At 41.0% G+C, this 20,813-nt stretch overlaps 1 protein-coding gene across 2 annotated transcripts in view; it reads right to left on the minus strand.

Moving 5' to 3' along the window:
* Positions 1 to 20,813, minus strand: part of LOC122966427 (mitochondrial import inner membrane translocase subunit tim16-like) — a 115,893-nt gene that overhangs the window by 86,862 nt on the left and 8,218 nt on the right. For both annotated transcript variants that reach the window (XM_044330641.1, XM_044330639.1), the window contains exon 7: positions 19,549 to 19,599. In XM_044330641.1, the coding sequence (XP_044186576.1) occupies positions 19,549 to 19,599 (51 nt within the window). The remainder of the gene's footprint in view (positions 1 to 19,548; positions 19,600 to 20,813) is intronic.

Here is a 20,813-nt window from a genome sequence, read left to right on the forward strand (position 1 = left end):
ATGAACCTGCTCTGGAGCAGACAGGCTTAGTTTTGCCATTACAGCATCCCTCAGGCCTTTGCTAGGCTGCCTGAGCCAGCCAGCTCCAGGGATGAAGGCAAATAAACCGGCCTGACGTCTCTCACAGCAGACAGCTATACATGCTCCATAGGTCACACTGCCATGATGTCATCCTCCACCCGGATCTGAAGGCACGTGCTGCTTTGAGCCTTTTCGTCGAAGATGTCATCAGGGCTCGCCGGCAGCAGCGATGGAAGTGCAACTGAGGCTTAAGGGGTTTGAGCCGGGCGTCCGCTCACCTCTCCCCAATAAACAGTGTTTCGGCTTAGGAAGCATGACGCAGCCGTCAAGAGACTTGCACTACTACTAACACTCCAGGGCAGCCAGAGGACACAACATCTGGACCTGTGTGTGTATATAAATGTTGCCAAACGGTATCTCTCCTCTGCAGTCATAAATTCTAAGTCAAATCCCATTCACCTAGTACCCCCCCTCATGGCTGAACCTTACCGACATGCTACAAATTGATCATGACACACTTGAATACGAGGAGAGAAAAAGAGGGGGAAGGAGAGAGAGTGAGACAAAAAAAGGGGGGGAAAATAAGACAAATGTTTTCCTTAGCAGCAGAACAAAGACTCCAAGCTGAAGGAATTCACACAGAACGACAGACAGAAGGAGAGAAATGGTTCATGACTTGACAAAATACACAAAGGAGGTGTAGAGAATCACTTACACCTGCCCGAATGGCAGGCTCATATATACACAATAAAGGAAGTAGAGGAAATGACATCACATCTGGGAAAAGAATATTACCAACACAGGTGTCTGAATCAAGATGTGGGAAAATAATTTCCAGACTGGTAAATAAAAGTAATAGACTATGTTTAAAAACTACAAAGATATATATATATATGCTTATGTGTGCTTAAAATGAATAAAGAGAAAGGATTAAAGCATCGCTGACTGTGATAATGTTAATCAAACTCAAATGACACCAGTCATGGTTTATTTATACTTAGAAAGTTCGATACTTTGCAGACAGGCAGATGTAGACACGGGAAGGTGCCATTTAGCAGTCTGGCCAATTATGGTTTTATAGGTCTATTAAATATCCTCTCCCATTATAAATAAATGAGAATCACTCTGTCTCCTTCTGTTCTTCTCCCTCAGCTATTTCACATCTGAACTTCAACAGACAGTGTGCACATCTGTGTCACTTGCAGAGAATGTTGATTCACCCACCGGGACGAATATCAGGTGCCTGTTTGCACATATGGGAACCATCACAATCTCTGCATCTCCCTCCGTCTCTCTCACTCACTCTTTGTCTTTCCACCTCTTTGTCTATCGGCTCGATGGGGGTGTAAGTAGTTGAGAATAAGTGCAAGCGGTGCAGAAATTAATTTTTTCTCAACTTCATTAAAATCTTTGAATATATGTATATGTATGGTAGGTTGTCCTCTCAGCCTTCTTCTGCACTTAAGTTTATGTCATTTCATATTAAGCCTTCAGCCCTGTTTTTCTAAAAATGGGCAAAATATCAGCCGCAGGATAGATAGTTGTAGCTAATGCTGTTTGGCTTTTATAGTTTATAGTATAGTTTGACATTTTCTGAAATATGCTTATTCACTTTCTTGCTAAGATGAGACTGGAAATGGGTGGAAACAGCCTGCCAACATGTCAAACTATTCCTTTAAGAAACTCAGAGTTGTGACCAGAAAAAAAACCAGTCTTGTACTTGTTTAACCTGTTTAGAAAATTGATTGCAAGACTCAACTTCTCATGGTAATTATGTATATGCCAGTCTGTCCCCAGTCCTTGTCTCCGCTGTGCTGTGTACTCATCCAACGAACGACACAACACAATATATAACCCCAGCTGCAGCCACTCATCTCTTCAACCTGCTCCTCATTTTCTCCTCTCCCTGTCTTTCCACTCCTCTCACAGAATCAAAATTATTTTCCTTTAATTACCCCTCCTCTAATCAATCACTGGTGCCTCGTAGCTTTCATCACCTCTGAAACAGACTCCCTCTCAGTCTTTTCATCTACAGCTAATTAGTCTTTTCAGCAATTACTTGGGTTTTCTTCATCCTGTTCTGTCTTCATGGCCAATTTAAGAGTCAGGATTCACTATCTTGAATGGAACTCTGACTATACAGGAGCAGACGGGCGTCTAGAAATAGGACACAAGTGGAGGGTAGAGGAGGACTGGGGGGGGGTAGGAGATGGAAATCAAACCAGCCATTTTATTCTTTCATTTCCTCTGCCACCTACCACCACTTTTTCTCAGTTAATTGGAACCATCTTAGGTTTCGCTCATTCCTCCAAAAAGTCCAGAAGCCACAAGCCGTTCTCTTATTTTTCCAAACTTCCCCTTTTCTTTGCTCTCTCCCTTCCTGAAGATGAATATGAATGTGCAAGGTCAGACTCTGGGCAGGGAGTGTAATCTAAGGGAATGACAACATGGAGTAAATTCTTAGGTGCAGCTGTAATAGCATGAATCTGAGAAGTGACCTCTCTGACATACATCTTGAACTCATGATGCTCAAGAGTGTCAGCTTATACAGTACAGTTATATACGTAGTAGCAACCTTAAAACACAAGTATATAACAATCAAATCCCCAATTTAAAAATACAGCAAGGCACGACTTCTACTGATTCACCTCCCAGACTGTTACTGCCATCAATCTTTTTTCATATTTGCCTTGCCTGCAGTCATTCTTTCCCCCCATTTCATTTCCTTTGTGTCAGCAAATGAAAATCACTGTGCAATAAAAAACTACCTTATACATGAGCCAATGGGACAATAAGAATGGCTACGGGCCAGGTCTACTATACAGACACCAGGCAAGACCTGCAGCCTTTAGGGAGGGACTAGTGATACGCACTAGACTGATCCCCAGTTAAATATAGTATCCAGCTAGAATGGGATATCCAGAAGTCTTTTCCCTTCACGAATAGTTTGGATTGTTTTTCTTTTTTATCTACACACATCTTTTTAACTTTAATGGGAACAAGCACGGAGGGATAAAGATAGGACACAGAGACGGCTAGAGAATGCACTCTCGGTTTTGCACAGAAGACACATCAATCTTATAGGGATCAGGAGGGGATTTCCTCAATTTCATCCTACACACTCTCCAAATACTACACGTCCTATGTATCATATATCCTATATTTCCTTTATTATAAAGGTGGCAGGTGCAATGCTGTCATGAATGTTTTTACTGTACACTCACTTTCCACTTCAGAAAAAAAAAACTGAAATTATAACGGATCAACTGACAACTGGAAGCTACATTTTCGCTGTAAATTAAGTCCTTATTTTCACATACACATCAATAGGGTTGCAACTAACATTTCTTTTCATTAAAAAATAATCTGCAAATTATTTTCTCAATTAATCGATTAATTATTTGTTCTATAAAATGTCAGAAAAAGTTTAAAAATGCAACAGTTTCCCTGAGCTCAAAGTGATGTCTTCAATGTCGTATTTGTCTGACCAAAGGTCCAAATCTCCAAAGATATACAGTTAACTATCATATAAAACTAAAGAGCAGCAAATATTCACATTAGAGAAACTAGAACCTTTGTTTTTTGGCACTTTTTCTTTAACAATTAATCGATTACCAAAATAAAGTGAATTAATTTTCTCATTTACTCGTTGAATCAAATATTTGTTTCAGCTCTACGCCTAAAACTCTCTAATAACAATATCATAAATTGATCTTCTGTATCAATAATTACATGTTTCTGGCCAACAAAGCAGAAAGTTGGCTCGGCTTCTGTGCTCCATGTAGAATTTGTGAGAGACTGATCGCCACCGACTGCCTGCCACAAAGACGTCACACTGTGTTTTAAGAGGGCAGGAAAAAATACTGGCCCAAGAAATCATTCCACCCCATGGAAAAATAAATCAAGAGGGGCAAAAGAGGTAAATGGAAAAAGGGGGTTTAACAAGAAATCAGTTCCGTCTTGGATAGTGGGTGATAGAAGTAAAAAAAGAAAGAGAACGGTGCAGGGTTAGAAAGAAAAAGAGAAAGATGCAGTGAAAGAGAGCTAAAGCACAGGTTAGTAGATCAATTAAGGTGTGTTGGTCATCCATGAGTGGCTAAAAATATAGGCAAGAAAAATGGACGTTGTATGTACAAGCACTCTGGTAGCCGCAGTGCAGGAGGCCCCGCTTTCTCACTGGTGTAGGCTTTCAAGAGCTGGCACTACGCTACCATACCTCCATTGCTGCAACACTCATTTGTTTGCTGTAGTCTCTGTTCTGTACACTTTCCAGATCACCCAAAAGAAAAGGACTACAATTATGTAAAACGGGAGTTTCCGTATTTCTTTTTTTTCCTCCAGCATTTGGTGTACTGTGACTCCCAATTTTCCCCACCTATAACATTTACATTTCCCTCTATCCCTATCTACATTTATCTATAATGACGAGGGGACTCATCATGTACACTTTTTAAGGCCATGGTCTCTCAATTGTAAAATAATCCCTTAAAAGCAGACTTTTCCAGAAGGTCTCAAGTGACAATGATCCACTGAGGTAAATGAATGCATGTAAGGCCAATTAGAAGTATTCCTGCTTGTGGCTACTCGATGGTGAAGTAGTAATCTTATCCAGCATGTGTATTTCTTGAGGAATCTAGAGGGGCAGGTGTAAAAACCATTACTTTGCTTGATAGCCAGGACAATCATTCACTCCTCAAATCTAGCCAAGGACCACTTGTTTTGTATTTTGCTTATTTTGGATGACTACGGACAGGAAGAGGTCATGTGCCTATGAATAATGGATTAATGGGAGATACATTTTCATACTCTCAAAGCACCAAGAACCAGATCCAGTTAAACCAGTGATGTAAAAATGAAATTCTGGGAAGTAAAAAAATGTAAAGAGTAATCCCTTAATCCCATGGTGTTGCCCATAATGTCAGAAAAGTTATGAATCACACATCAGGATGTCATAAAATGTTTTCCAAACACAACTTCAAGTCCTCCTTGATGTTTTTAAAAACTAGGTTTCGGATGTAGTAATGCAGACTTGCATTGTGATTTTTGGTCCATGCTAGGCGTACAAATCAGTTTAACTGCTGTGCTAAGTGAAATGAAACACTGAAGTGGTAGAGAGGCTGTGATTATTGTGCCACTGTGCTAATTGGGCCGTGTGACCACAGTCGAGGATCCAGCCAGCCCTAAGAGCCAGCCTGGGCTGTGGTCACCCCTCTCTGGGGCCTGGGGACAACAGACTGGACCCAGTCACACTGCACTGTGGGGGGACTGGCACCAACTGCTGTGTGCCTAGTGGCAGGGGCCTCCCTCTGGGAAAGCTACCCAAGGTCGAAGAGGCTGCTGGATCAGAGCACTATACAGAGCTAGCTGCTTCCTGGAACTATCATGATTAACAGGACCAGTGAATTGACCAAATCTGCATTTCAGTCCAAGAGAAGCACTAGGGAGCCAGAGGAGATTTCAAGTGCATGTTTGGTGATCTCCGAGGTTTTTGATGGTTATTGTGGTTGAGGTTCAAGCAATGAATATTCTAGAGATGCACTTAGTGGCTTGGTCTTTTAAATCCAAACAGAGATCCATGGGGCAGGACAGGGCACTAATGACAGAGGAAGGAATGATGCTGCTGACGACAGCAAGAACTTCAACACCCGGGGCTGATGAGAGTCTGCATGCCAGACCTGCTCCGTAAAAACAAAGAGATGATTCTTTGGTAGGGTTTCTTATGAAGAGAGGGTGTATTAGACAGCTCACAAGTAGACAACACACAGCTAATCATGCTCACACTGTTGGAGAGACCATGGAGCCCCTTACTCCCTGTAGCCTGACCAAGCCCTCCAGTGCCTGTTGTCATTTACAGTTCTTTCATAGCTGCAACGGATACAGTTGGCTGGCTTTACTCCCTCCCTGAAACCACATCATAGAGGCTTCACATCTTCAAAGTACCCCCACGCATTTGTATAGAAGCATGGATTGTGAACATTAGGATTCACTCGGGAGGCACATGTGTGCAAGGCAAGTCATGTTCATGTCATTTGTGTATAATCATGGAATCCTATACCTTATTGTAAATACTGTAAATACTGGAGGCTATTCCTTTGTTTTACAATCCTTTCTTAATCTACTATTTGTTTGCTGTAATCAAAGTGTGCTATTGGAACTTTCCTGCGTCAACTTCAAGAACTTGAGAAATCATTTATATTAAAGCAAAATTCAACAACGAACGGTAGAAAAACAAGTTTAATGTGATTTTAATTACAGCAGCAGGTGTTAGCCTAAAGGGACATAACTGTGCAATGAAATAACTCAAATGTGTAGCCAATGCAGAGGATTTTATCCTTTACACTTCACATTTCAATGCCCACAGCACAAGTGTTGACCCCTGATATACTGTATGTTCAGCAGCAGTGCACAGGGCAGCTGATTGACAGTTTGATTAACTACCTCATCATCTAACAAACAGTTCAATCTGCCACTGTTTACACTGCTCTGCAGAGAATTCCCAACTATGACAGGACCTCCAACGCTAACTTTATCCCGGCACTCAACAGCTTCACTCTATTTAGCTCTTGCATGAAACCACAAATTGTAGCAGGACCTGTTGTCTTAAGAGGCTCAATTAGTAAATGATGTCCTAAGTTGGCTTTTGTTGGAGAAGGATGTGGCATTTATAAGACATGTGCGAGCCAGATTTCTGGGCCCCCTATGCTCAACTGCTTCCGCTGTTAGGAGGTCATTATGTTATGGAATACCGCTTATTTTCTTTTGCCTCCGAGAAGAAAAACATTTAGCACCAATGCAGGTATGCACACCTGTGTCCCGTTCTCATAACCTGTGGTAAAATGCAGCTGCACTGGGGTACAGTGTGTTCTTCTAAAATAACCCAGGAGAGACACCACAGTGGAAATTATTTTCATGGGGCTGTCTAAACTGGAACTTTGAATCTTTGTATTCTGCAGCATTCACCGCTGTTGAGTGGTGTTAAACCCTCAGCAAAGCCGCAAATGTGATGACACCACACCAGTTCCCCTTCCCGTTCTCCCCCTTTACTTTAAAAACACACCTTGTATTTACTTCAAGGTTCATAAAATACAAGGTTGAGTCACAAATATGTAAGTTAGCACGGATTATATGACTGATGGGTAAATTTACTTAATTTTGATGTATTATGTAAAAACAGGCAAAGTGGTAAAATTAAATTGAAAAAGGATTCATCTAATATTTAACTGTGCTTCACATTATTTCATATGTGTTTGATATGATTATCATATTAGCATTGTTTACATTTACAATTCAGTTATTCAAATACCACCGGTGATTTATGGCTATGATTTGTTACCAACTTGATCGATTATCTCTAATTATAACATCATCATATAAGCCATTTTACTTTTTCATAATATAATGAGCTTGACATTACATTCACAATGGATATGGTAGAGAATTGGCTTAATGTTTTGAAATCTGCAAAGTGCTTTGGCTGTTTATAATAATAAAATTGTCTGTATATCAAAACAAATAACAGGTAATATATAGCCAATAACTGATTTACAGTAATCAATGTCTGACAGAATTTTTCAATCTGGGCATTCCAACACAATATGCCTCACAACTTAGATTTGTATATCTTTTCAACATGTCCCTGGTCTCCAGAACTGGTTACTTTTCTCAGTTAGCTAGTTATTAAGAAAAATACAGAGTTAATTCACCAGGCTGTCTGTCTTACAACTCTAGGGCTGCCCCCTAATAGTCGACCAAACTTAAGTCAATGAGAAGAGTCTTACTCAACCAAGTTTTCATTGGTCGGTTAGTTGCAAAAAAAAAAAAAAAAAAAAAAGAAACCCTTAGCCAGACCATGTATGAAATGTTAGAGGGCTTTGACTTGAAACCAAGGACACAGGAAGTGCAAACTCTGCATGCAAAGATTCGCCAATCATTCACTGACCTCAAACATGACACATCCGAAATGTGTAAGTAGCCTAACGTTAGCCACCTAGCATTGCTGCTCTAACTCAGATAAAATGTTCAGTCTGCTTGCTGGTTGTTCCGACACATTCAGAATCATTACCTCTTTAGCTGTTAGCATTGTCGTTAACGGGCGGCTTGTGTCACGTGTGTGCTTGTAAAATTTATATTTTAAAAGCTCATTTTTACGGTTTTGTATTTCTCTGTAATGCAGTACAGTGTTAACAATGTTTCTTATAACGTTCTTTCTCAGCTCTAGAACTCAATCCATTTTCTGATGCCCCAAAAAGAATATATTTAAATAATTAATATCATAAACGTGTAACAATTAGTTGACTAATGGCTTGAACTAACGACTACTAGTTGACTAGGAAAATCTTTGGTCCAGGGCAGCCCTATAAAACTCTCACCTCTTGTTTGCAGCACCACTGTCTGACCTCTTAGCTAACCACCAGTATAATTAAGCTAGCATATGGAGAAAACAGGGGCTGAAATGCACTGACAGACAAAGTTAATTGAAATAGCACTGGCGTTTGGTCAAACTTTGGTCAGCCAGCCCAGCCACGGATGTGGCCCACACTGCACTTTATATCCCTCGGGGCATTCTGAGGTTGGTCTCAGCTGCTTCTCGGGTCTTGCCCTCGCTCTGTCCTGTGGGGGCCTACTGTAGATCTCATCTGATGGTCTGACTGGTCAACTTCTGCTGTGTTGCTTAATATTTCACTTGCTGTCTACGTCTGTTTACCACAACCGTTATGGGGTTGGATTCATAGTAAAGATCTTTGTGGTTGTCTAGGCTTGTTTTCACTTGTGTGCACATCACAACAGGAAGTCTTCTGTGTATTTAGCTCAGCATGATGACCTGAGGACGACCCATGCGCACAATCCCGGCGTATCTATTCCCTTAGGACCAAATCAATTCACACACAAACAGTGCCTGCTGCCTTCAGCTACTTGCATACCCCAAAACCACATACTTACACACTTAAACCACAGCAATTGATCTTTCGCAGTACAACATAGGGTAGAGAAGACCAACAACAAGCCAATTCACACCTCATTCTGCTGTTCCGGCTCTGAAACAACCAGAAAATACTGAATTCTCCCTGCTTTTGTTATACCTCCAGGAGCGGCAGACTTTGGCCAAGTTTGAAGCAAAGACAGCAAAGCAATTTGCTGTTTTAAATGAAATGGATGACATAAGCAAATCACAGAGGGTGATTAAAACCACATTGTTATTCCTGATAAATAACAAAGATAGGAGGGATACGAGGGCAAACCAAGGTGAAGACACATGGGAGCTGCGTGAGCTGTATTGTTTGGGAAATGCTGATGTCAATGTTTTTATTCATTTCTAATATTAGATCAATCAAGAGGCTTTCTCTGCCATTCAAAAATGATAACAGAAACTTCCCAACAAGATCTCAAAACAAGAGATTCCTTTGTGAACTGATCTCATTTACCATGACTATTTCATTAATTAATATATCTTCTTGGCTTAATCTTTCAGCTTTTTATTAATGTAGTAATATACAGAGAACATATGACTGACAGCTGAAGATTCCTGTGGTGGTGAATCTTCACTCTCAGTATGCAGCAGGAGAAAAAGCTTAACACCATCCTTTTTTGTCTCCAGGTGTCACCCACATGTGTGCATAGGGCCATAATTAGTTGGAATCTTAGAGTCCCAGAGCAGCCAGCCCACTAATGAGGCCTCCGCTCACAAACAACACACATATGTGAGCAAAGAGCTCCATCTCTGCCAGCTGGCACCCACTTTTACCCCTTTCCTCCAAAAAAATACTTCAGCGCCACCCGCAGAGCACACACCCACATACACATGTGCACACACACACACAAAAAAACAAATCCTATTCATTAGCTGAAGCAGCTAAACCCCTTCAAACTTCAAATCCTCGTCTTTTTGGACCCGTGACTTCTTCACGCTCTCAGCTCTCTCTCCAGCAACAGGACCAGTCAACATTCATTAACTCATCTTTATGTTTATAACCAGACACACAAAACATAATTCAAATGAGTATCAAATCAAACCCAACGCAAGATTCTCTTAGTTTACAATGAAAAAAGGCACACAAAGAGAAGTTAGGTCATAAAAACTAAGCATTGATAGATCAATCTTGATTGAGACAGACTCCATCAGGTGCAGTGAGTCCTTTCAGCCCGACCAGCTTTCCCTAAAACTATAACTAACACTGGCAGTGGTGCGGCCAGCAACACAGGGAGCTGATAGATGGAGAGAGAGGAGAAAATAAAGACAGAAAAAAAGAAGGGGGGCACATCATCTGGGCTGAGTTAACCACTGGCTATTACCAGGTCCTGAGCCCAGCGGGGTCCGACAGAGAAAGATACAGGCACAAGGCACCATGCATGGGGGAGACAGGGGAAAAAGGGGGAGCGAACAAAAAAAACAAACCACAGGGATAAGACAGTGGGGTGAAAGAGGGCAGGGGGAGACAGAAAGAGACATATGTGACCTTAAGTCTGCACAGAGAAGCCACAGATCTACAGAAATGATCTCATCATTTTAAAAAGCTAAAATGTTATCAGTCCCGAGAAGGTCAAAGGTCACAGGGATTACATTTTAAAAAGGTAAAATGTTATCAGTCCTGAGAAGGTCAAAGGTCACAGGGATTACATAGGTTAGATGGGGATCAACCTACTAATTGGCAGCTTGACCCTGGCACAATTAGATACATATTTCTTGCTAGGTGTCTTTTTCCTGTATTGATTTCTAGAAGCAGGGGAGAGAGGGAGTGCATCGTGCTGTAGTTATGAACTTGATGTCCCCTATTCAACGCTGTCAATATTTGTAAAATTCATGTGTATGTTATCTTGCACTACCGTGTTAAATCATGTGTGTTATACAGTCACATATTTGCTAGAGTGATGAAAATGTTACTGAAGCGAATGCGGTGATATGTACAGAGGGATATTTCTGCTATGACATGTTTATATTTGGAAAGAGAAACTGATTTTGAACACATATTTCGCAGTAAAAAACTTGCGTTGAACAGCCACACTAGACATGCAAAAACAGTGCATGAGGTTGCTGCCATGAGACTGCCCATTAAATCACATGTTATCACGAATGGTCATATTCCAGCCAACAGCTATGATGGGTATATTGGCTATATGGACGAATAGCTTTTTAAAACATAGAAGCATTTTTGGCTCAGTTTTAGGTTAAATTATGCAGCTCGTGTATCTGGAATTTGGGGCTCAGGGTTGAGTAAGCCTGTGACATATTCTTGGAATGAGCTCCTGTTCTTTATAGACATTATATTCTGCATTTCACAATGTTGAATCCACAGCCCTGTGGCGTTAGTATTAGACATTCTCCAAACTCTAAACACGCTTTGTTTGGGGGGGAAGTATCAAAATCTCATTCTCTGGCAAGTGCTCGTATTCTGTGAGGAGAAATCATTTGTTGGTACAACAGAATACTGGGCATTCTTGAGACTCAAAAGAATTTCCACATCTGTATCTACATCTTAAGCCGATTTTATGTGATAATCGTTTCAACCTTGAAGGATATATTTGTCTTTGAGCTTGCCCGGGGGGGGGGGCAAGCTCAACCTGCTTGGGCTCAAAGCTCAGAGATGGTTTCGGAGCAATTTTGTATGAATGGAAAAAATCAATTGATACAGATCAGAGCTCAATCAAGACTGCAATTTTGAGGCATATTACAGTTTCGGTATTTAAGAATAATAAAGTCAACATTTTAGTGGCCAATATTATTTGTTTTTAACATGAACCGATAAAATCCTTTTTGTCAGGGATCCTTAAAATTTGGTTATGATATATAAGAAACACACAGTTCTAGTATTTCACTGTAAATATTATAGTTAATTATACATAATAACTGATTAAAAAAAACATGAATAAAACAAAAAAATGTTAAACTTGAATCAAAAATTTGGACTAATTCTGTTGATAGGGATCATGTGACACGGTTGAAAGCTCAAATACAGCAACTAAGAGGAGCTTGAGGTAAGACTACTGAAGTTTCCATGTTCAAGAATGAAATGTGAAACTCAATTTTTAAGTCACCACGGATGAGAAGTACCAATAATAATAACCAATATATGTAATAAGCCAATACCAGCTGATAATATCAGCTCAAATGCAGATAAGCCGAAATCTATGGAACAGTGACACCTGTCCACGTGGACGTTCATCAGTTCATCTTATTCCCCTTTTCTTATACATGAAGATACACAAGCAAATGGAAAAAAAACCCATCAAAACAACAGAATATAGAGGCACAAAAACCTCAATTAAGCTCTTCCATTTTGCGTCATCTCTCCGAATGTTTCTCCTTCATGGCTCTCCCTCTGGGTCTACATCTGTGATACAAACTAAACTCTTTTGCAACAGTCAAAGAGCTTCATTGTGCTGCCTGCCAGAGTCCACATACACATATTAAGTTCACCATGCCCGCCGGTAGTTTATTCTGCCTGTAATGAGAAATCTGAGCATGGATACACACATATACTCACCCCCACTGCCCCCCACCCCCATTCTCCAAACACACACACACTTTTCCAATTATAAGAATTCAAAGACATATAGATAAAACAGAAGTAGAAATGCAGTTTATTACCCCTGTAATGAGAAATCCTAGTATAGAGAGACACACATACACCCACACACCTACCAGGGAGTTCAGTCTGTGTAATTTATCGCAGGATATAAAAGATGGTATGAGTGGCTGCTCTCAGCCACCTATAGCAGGGAAACCGCTGAGCTTTTCCTTGGCCCTGCCCATGTGTTCCCTCCTCAAGTCCAAACCCATTCCAGCCCGTGATCCTCTCTAATTTCACCCAAAGCAACAGAAGCTTGAGCTGAAAAAGAGGAATCTGGCCCCCAAGTCCAGCAAACTATTCCCTTTTCCTGTCTCCCTCCTCTTCCAGCGACCACAGATCGACAGCTCTACGGCCAGTACTGGCCCAAAACTATGAGGGGTATTTTCAGCACTGTAATTTGAAGCACACATGGTATACGCACAGACACACACTCGCATACTGAATCACATGCTCAGCAAATACACAGACATTTAGGTTAGATCAAAAAATACAATAGGACAGGAGAGAGGAGAGGAGACACAAATTCCCAAAACACACACCTGGTCCAGCTGAGGAATCGTATAGCTCAGCACAGGGAAGTAGCACGGAGGCCTAACTACATAGAAATGTGAAAGAAACTCATCCGAAAACAAGAGGCCAGTATAGGGATGTTATGGAAGGGAGGACAAAAGCGAGAATAGCTAAGAAAGTAAGGAACAGCTTCCTTTAATGCTGCATGATGTTTACCTTGGGTGCTTGATGATTCGCCACTTTGCAATCCTTACTCTTTGTGTAATTTATTTTTGCAATTTAATTAATTTGGGTCAATTTAATTATTTGAAAAGCTTAAAGGGCACATATCATGCACATTTCCAGATCTATATTTATATTCTGGAGCTCTACTGGTATATCTTTGCGTGATTTACAGTTCAAAAAACCCCTTATTTATCTTATACTGGCCCTTTATGCAGCTCCTCAGTTCAGCCTCTGTCTGAAACAGGCCGTTTTAGCTCCTGTCTCTTTAAGGTTTTTTTTAAAAAAGTTTTTACTCAACTGGCCTCACTTTTTCATTAACTTTTAAGTACCATAAGTTTCCCATGTCATTATGAGGACACAGTGATTAATGTTATGTAGGACCTATGTTAACAGACAACATATTAGCTGTTTTATGGATAAGACAGACAACAAAACAAAATTCAAATCTAAAATTCTTTCTGCCCTTCAGTTGTGGGACAGGGAGCAAAGAGATGCCACATGTACGGACACACACACACACTCCTAAAGTGTGCACTGCCAACTACCTAAATACAACCGTCTGTATGCTCGTGCACATACATACACACTTGCACTGATTACAGATGCAGTATATACTACTCCTCCTGTCCAAGACCTTAATTACCCTGCGCAGTCTTATTTCCCATAAATACAGTGAGAGCAGGGCTGTAATTAGGGCCTATATTTACTCCACCTGGCTAGGGGAGAACCCAGTTCAGTGCAGGCCACAGGGATGAGCCAGCTTCACTCAACTACACTGCCATGAGAGGAAACCAGGACACTAGCTGACACACATGAGCAGTGTCCCAGCTCAGGGGATGTGGTCCATGTAGGTATACCCCCCCCCACCCCGCAAATGATACTGTCTCACCTTGCAGAGACAAAATCTAATGGTGCATTCAGGTGCCTCAACTTGTAATGTACAAAATGTTTTCAGCAGCAGGCATTTGCCCTCAAACTCATCTAACAAAGTGTAAATTGTAGTGGCAGACTGGGACAAAACCCATGATATGGGGCTGAGAATTATGATTTATACACAAATTCCATTTATTTGTATGGTCTTTGTTGACAAAATGTTCATTGTTCTAGTTCAAGTGCTACTGTATATTTTAAAAAATACCTGATAAACTTGATGTTATGTGACAACATCATAAATTATATTTCCTAACATTCGAGTGATCATCGCACGGACAAATTTAACAATCGGTTGGCACACAATGAATTATAAGATACAGGGGATGAAAAACTGAGAAAAAAGAAAGCTGCATGTCTTGACCGCATTTGGAGAGGGAGCTTTTGAAACGGGATAGAAAATAGAATCGAGAAAAATCAAAAGTCTGGTCTCTGGATTGGCATCAGCAATGGGATAGACAGTAGTGGCCATATAGTGCTTCAGATGAAAGCACAGATGATAATCATATGGCGCCAGAACAGCAACCGTTAAATTTTGGCATCGGAAATAATATTTGGCATCGAACACAAAACCTGAACTGAAAAAGGAAACATTGGCATTGAAACACTTGTATTGGCACTGAAACAAGTTCCACTGAAAAATAAAACACAAGCATTAAAAACATTACAATCTTACAATCTTATTATCTTATTTTATTTCGATTTTTTTTGCATTATGATGTGTTTTTCAGTGTCAATCTTCAGATTTTTTCTTCATGTCTGTCTTTTTTCAGTTACAGTTTTTTTTTTTACGCGGTCAGTTTTTTTTCCAGTGTCACTGGTTTTCAGTTTCAACTTTCTGTTTTTCGGTTTCAACTTTCTGTCAGCGTTTTGGCATGGAGAGCAGGGCCCTTTCTGGGCCTCCATTACCCAGTATGCCTTGCGGTCCGACAAGGACATCTAAGGGCAATGGAATCATGGCGGAGATTTTGAGCCAGACTCTTGTATTTTCACTCTAGGACTTTTAATGTCGTTTATTAAGTTTTAATATCTTTTCAGGCGAGAAAGTAACCACGTACATTCCCAATATGTGGTCAGTTTATCCAAATAACAGATCAGTCTATATTAAATTTGGTTTTATTTTATTAAGAACTTGCAAAGTCCTCATCATAACTACCTGACTGTACTGTGACAAAATAATCTCAACTCAAAGCTCCACTAACAGACTTTTTCTCAGGAACAAATAACCTCATTGACAGAGAGAAGCAGTAAATTATGTTATTCTGTCTGTAATGGAGCAATAATAAAAATCCAAGCTGTTATGTAGCTTAATAAAATAAAATTACATTTAATATAGACTGATTATTTCAATACATTTATTTATATTGAAATGTGGTGACATCTGTATATAGAGCCTTAGAGGCAGCGCTGTTGTTCTGTCCAATAAAAACATGAAGCTTCACTTTACATTCAGACAAACTAATGTGGCAGCTACAATTGTTAGATTTCATCTGTGAGGCCAAAATTTATCTTCCACAAGGAATTATATCATATATCAAAATGCAGCGGAGACATAAGAGCCAGCAGTAAATCACCAAAGAACTGCACAGATCAGTTCATCGGATCATTTTCTCCCTGCGATGATGACGCATGACCTCAGGCTGCCGCTGTGAGATGACTGGCTGATCTCACCCGACCAACAGCTCCTCAAAACTCAGAAAATGTTGCAGCAGATTTACAAACAGCCGTTATTTGGATAAACTGACTACATATTGTGAATCTACATGGTTGCTTTCTCGCCTGAAAAAAAATATTAAAACCTAAAAAGGTGACATTAACAGTCCTTGAGCAAAAATTACAACAGTCTGGCTCAAAATCTCCGCCATGATGCCATCGTCCTCGGATATTTTCATCGGGCTGCAAGGCATACTGGGTAGGCCCAGCAAGGGCGCTCCTCTCTCTCTCTCTCTACGCCAAAATGCTGACAGAAAGTTGAAACTGAAAACCAGTGACACTGAAAAACAAACTGACAGCGTAAAAACAAAACTGTCACTGAAGAAAGAAAAAGAAAAAAACGCGATTGACATTGAAAAACACATCATAATGCAAAAAATATCACAATAAAATAAGACTGTAATGTTTTTAATGCCCATGTTTTATTTTTCAGTGGAACTTGTTTCACTGCCTATACAACTTTTTCCAATACAAGTGTTCCAATGCCAATGTTTCCTTTTTCAGTTCAGGTTTTGTTTTCAATGCAAAATTTGATTTTCGATGCCAAAATTTAACTGTTCTGACTCCATACAATCAGTGCCTTATGTCTCAGATTATGAGGTTGTTTGAAATGTACACAATGCATTCTGTTTGTGTACCGCAGGGAAATACAAGCCACCTCGTGCTTCACTCTAATGCTCTTCAGCTTTCGTGAGATAGCCTTCCCCCAGAAATCTTTTCAGCAAAGACTTGTGGCTTCTCTTGATGAGGACAACTGACTGGCTCTCATGTGAGAAGCCAAACAGACCTCCCAGTGAGGTTACAAATTCAAATAGTTTGGACACTTCTCTGCCCCTCTCTGTTTACTTTGTGGCAAGTCCGGCCTTTCCCTGCCATCACATCACATCTAAACAAACAAACGTATCAAAATGCAAAGTGGAGAAAGTGGCAGTGCATGAATGTGCCCTCGCAACAGTCAATTTTGTGGACTTCTTGTAACCACTGATACAATGTGAAATGTTGTGTTATGTTATGTTTTATGGTCTGTGTAGAAATTAGAGCGATACACTCTTCTATCCATCCAAATGAATGGTCTCATCATGTTTCAGTGTGTTTAGGATTCATCGTCCGCACCTTTTAAACCCGCCTTCAGATGCGGTGTTAATAGGGGCGGCGGTGGCTCTCCCGTTCTCCAGAGAGAGAGAGAGAGAGAGAGAGAGAGAGAGAGAGAGAGAGAGAGAGAGATGCACATGTGAAACGCACATTGTCTGGCTGAGGCTCTGCTCACTCTGCTTTCAGATGGTTTCAAACTGAAACTGACACCTCTCAAAGCAGGACTTAAGTGTATTTCAGAGAGATAGAGAACAGGAGCATGCAAACCAAAAAGGGAAGATCAACCCTCTAATAACTTTGATCTGAGTCGTAACTCTTCTTCGGTTTGAGGTGGTGAGGCGGACAGTGTGCTGACTCAGGCCTCCACGCTCGGTCCGCCTCTCCATGGCAGTGGGATCAGGAGGATTAATGAGAGAGTGGAGAAGACAAAGAAAGAGGGAACACAGAGAGAAGAGAGAGTCTACTAAACTTGGCTGGATGTTCACTCAGTGTCCTGGTGGCCCAGCGGTTTAAAGCAACCTTTTTCTTTTTTGTTTTACACAGCAGACAATTTTTAAAACTGATCATTTTCTTGCGGACTGGCCGAACAGGGGTCTGTCATAGAGTCTTTTTGCAGGCTTTGCCGTGATACAGTTTTAAAAATGAGAAAAAAAGAGTTTGCTCTGTCTTAAATTGTGGTTACTTTCTAAATAAAATATTTTAAAAACAGAACGCTGAAAGGTGGTGACAGACTGGTTACCTCTCGTATGATGACTACTTTATATTGTCATTGGGAGGTGACAGGTGATGAGGAAAAATGAAGCACAGACAGAAACTATATAATTATTGTTCTGCTCTGTTTGGGTGAAATCATATAATTTCCTTGCAGCCTGACATTGGCCTTAAGATCTTTGTCGCATCTCTTTTTTCCCCCCTTTTCCCCCAAATATAGCCTGTTGCTCACCGCTGTCAACTACTACCCAACTAATAAAGGCAAAAAATGTCATAGACACGGCTGGAATTTCTCAGCAGCACATCGCCGCCACCAGCAACCACTGGACTCTTACTGGAAACGCAGTTTCAGACAGACAGACTCTACCCAACACTGATTCAGTCTAAACTAATGAGACCCTTTAACTGCACCATGTGATTTACATGCAACACTGGTGCAATTTTATTTCAATTACTTCAAGTTATTTGTTAAACAGAGAACGCTGAGTGGCCGAGGATCTGGAATATCATTTATTCAGGTAATCTAGGGTGCTGTTAAAAGAGCTGTGCTTGATTTTCTGCATTGCAGGTTTGGTGAGAAAGAGTCAGAGAGGCCCTTGCAATGGAGAAAATTCAAACATGCTGTTGAAAAGCAGTGTGTTAAAAGGACCTCAACACTGACGCACCTGATGTAAACATCTAGGTTCAAACACTGGAGAGGAGCCAGGCAACTCAGCTCAAGTTACTTAAGCAAACACAGACACACATGCACCGTCCTCGCAGTCTGTACTGTAAAGGCACACAGTTCTAAGTGTGCCACAAAGAAAATAATCCGCATGTATTTTTCATAGCTGGCTCCCTGCCTGTCAGAGTCGATGACATCACATACCTCTGAAACACTGCGCCTTTCACAAAGGTGTCAAAGGTTTCAAAAACACATACAGAACAACATATGGGCGAGTAAATACATTCAGCATCACATGCAGAGACATGCAGAGTCTACGCGTGTGCACCGAGTCAAGAACGCACAAATATGCAGTCATCCTCCCTCTCACATCCATACAGGGTGATGTGCCTTCCAGGTATTTCTGCGGTCTAATATTTAATCTGAAACGACATGTAGTGTTTTTGCAGGATTCCTCATATTTACAACTTAGAGAGCCTGTAGCCTAACGGCCGGCTGAGTGTCTCAGTAATGAAAACACCCTGGGAGGTCTTCCGCTCAAAAGTGTGAGAATATTTGCTCTATACTGACCAGCCTCTCACAGCACTTGATGCTTCTTTTCATCTTCTCCCACCAAAACACAAATGCTCTGCCACTCTACTTCCTCATTGCTGCTGCTTGTGACAAAATCCTACTGGCTCAGGCTTGGTTGTCATTGGTGAGAAATTTGCAAGACGGGAAAGACAGGAGTGGTGTGAGATGAGAGGTTCATGGTCGTGCTGGTTTAATGTGGGATTGGTACCCGTGGGAAGAGGATAGCTGGGACTGCAGCTTGTAAAGTACATCCATAAATCAATAGTGGATGAATCACTGAGTTGCCAGCGGTGAGGACTCTGACTTACTGTCAACATGTTTATCACTAGATGTAGCGTGGAAAAAAAACACGCTTGAGAGTAAATGGCAGTGAAGGTACCAGAGCTTTTTTTTTTCTCTATATCTACCTTCCTGTTGGTTTCTTTCAATAGCGCTACATCAAGCTTTATTTTTATTTAATAAAGCTGGAAAATTAGATCTAATTGACCTGTTTTCTAGCACAAAATGCCAGGTGTTAAGGTAGTGTGGTATTGGAGTACTCACCTGAACAGGTGTCAGCTGGGCTCGGGGGTCAAACACTCGCAGCATCTTGTCCTAGACAGACGAAGAGAAAGAAGAAAATTTACTGCAAGAATGGAGAGAAAGCTGGAAATGATTAACTTTATGAATCGTGTTATATGATATAGTGTTAAAAATCAGCTTCACACTGTCTAGACACGGAAACCTTTTGTTTTAAATTAGTTTTGTGTAGTTGCGAGGGGACACCTTGGTTTCATTTTCAGTGCAAAACTATAAGAATATTTAAAGTTGAGTAACAATAACGTATAAGGGCTGTGAGGCAAGTCTGTGATTCACTGTTAATATTTCCTTTGTGAGGAGTATGGGTGTGACATGCAGGGGAGGTCCACGAGGGTTGAGGTCAGGATTTAAAGTTTCAAAGAAAGGGGAAAGGAATTAAGGTTCCTCAGCCAGATGCAACTAACAGAAATGGACAGCTAAAATATGAAAGCTGAATATTGAAAACATTAATAAACAGTCCCTAAACCCCACTATAACTCAGAATAAGCAACACAAGCTCTCTGAAGATTTCCCATTTATCAGTGTGATGTGTATGATTCATTGTTAGCGAACGCAATCCAGTGACCTCTCTACGGCCTCATGCGCCTTGACCCCGGCCAGTCCAAACACGCATTCAGCATCAATCACGGCAGCCAATCAGAGAGGCTCCTGCATGATTGAGAGGAAATGGGGCCTAATGGGATCAGGCTGTGACCGGGACGTGCGTGTCTGCAGCCGTGTCACTCAATACTGCTGTGTGACTGTGATCACAGCAGCAGCCTGACATGCAGGGCTGATAGCAGGTAATAACCTTAAGGGCTGAGACTAAACCATGTGCACACTTAGCACACATACACATGTCAGAGAGAATCAGGGGGGCTGACAATGACACAGTCAAGGGACACCATACCACACAAGATAAATACAGACATCATAAGTCTCAACTGTCATAAAAAGCAACATGTTGTTCTGTCAGGCTGGAACCAGTGTTGAAGCAAATTACCAATGTGAGCATCAGCCTCTCTTCATCAAAAGATCTGCTCCCTTCAGCCACCCAAAAGAGGATTTATTTCCTGTTTATTAGCTCGAATAGCAAACAGGGGTTTTTCCTAATGTGGCGTTTCTCTCTCTGCCTCGCTCACTATCTGTGTCTGTGTGTGTAGGAGAGTGTGTGTAGCTAGCCCACCCACGAATATGATGCCCTGAAGCAATGTCTCCAGGCCTCTGTGACCTGGGCCTAAGCCAACGGC

Source organism: Thunnus albacares, chromosome 17, assembly GCF_914725855.1.
Source record: "Thunnus albacares chromosome 17, fThuAlb1.1, whole genome shotgun sequence".
Classification (NCBI taxonomy): Eukaryota; Metazoa; Chordata; class Actinopteri; order Scombriformes; family Scombridae; genus Thunnus; species Thunnus albacares.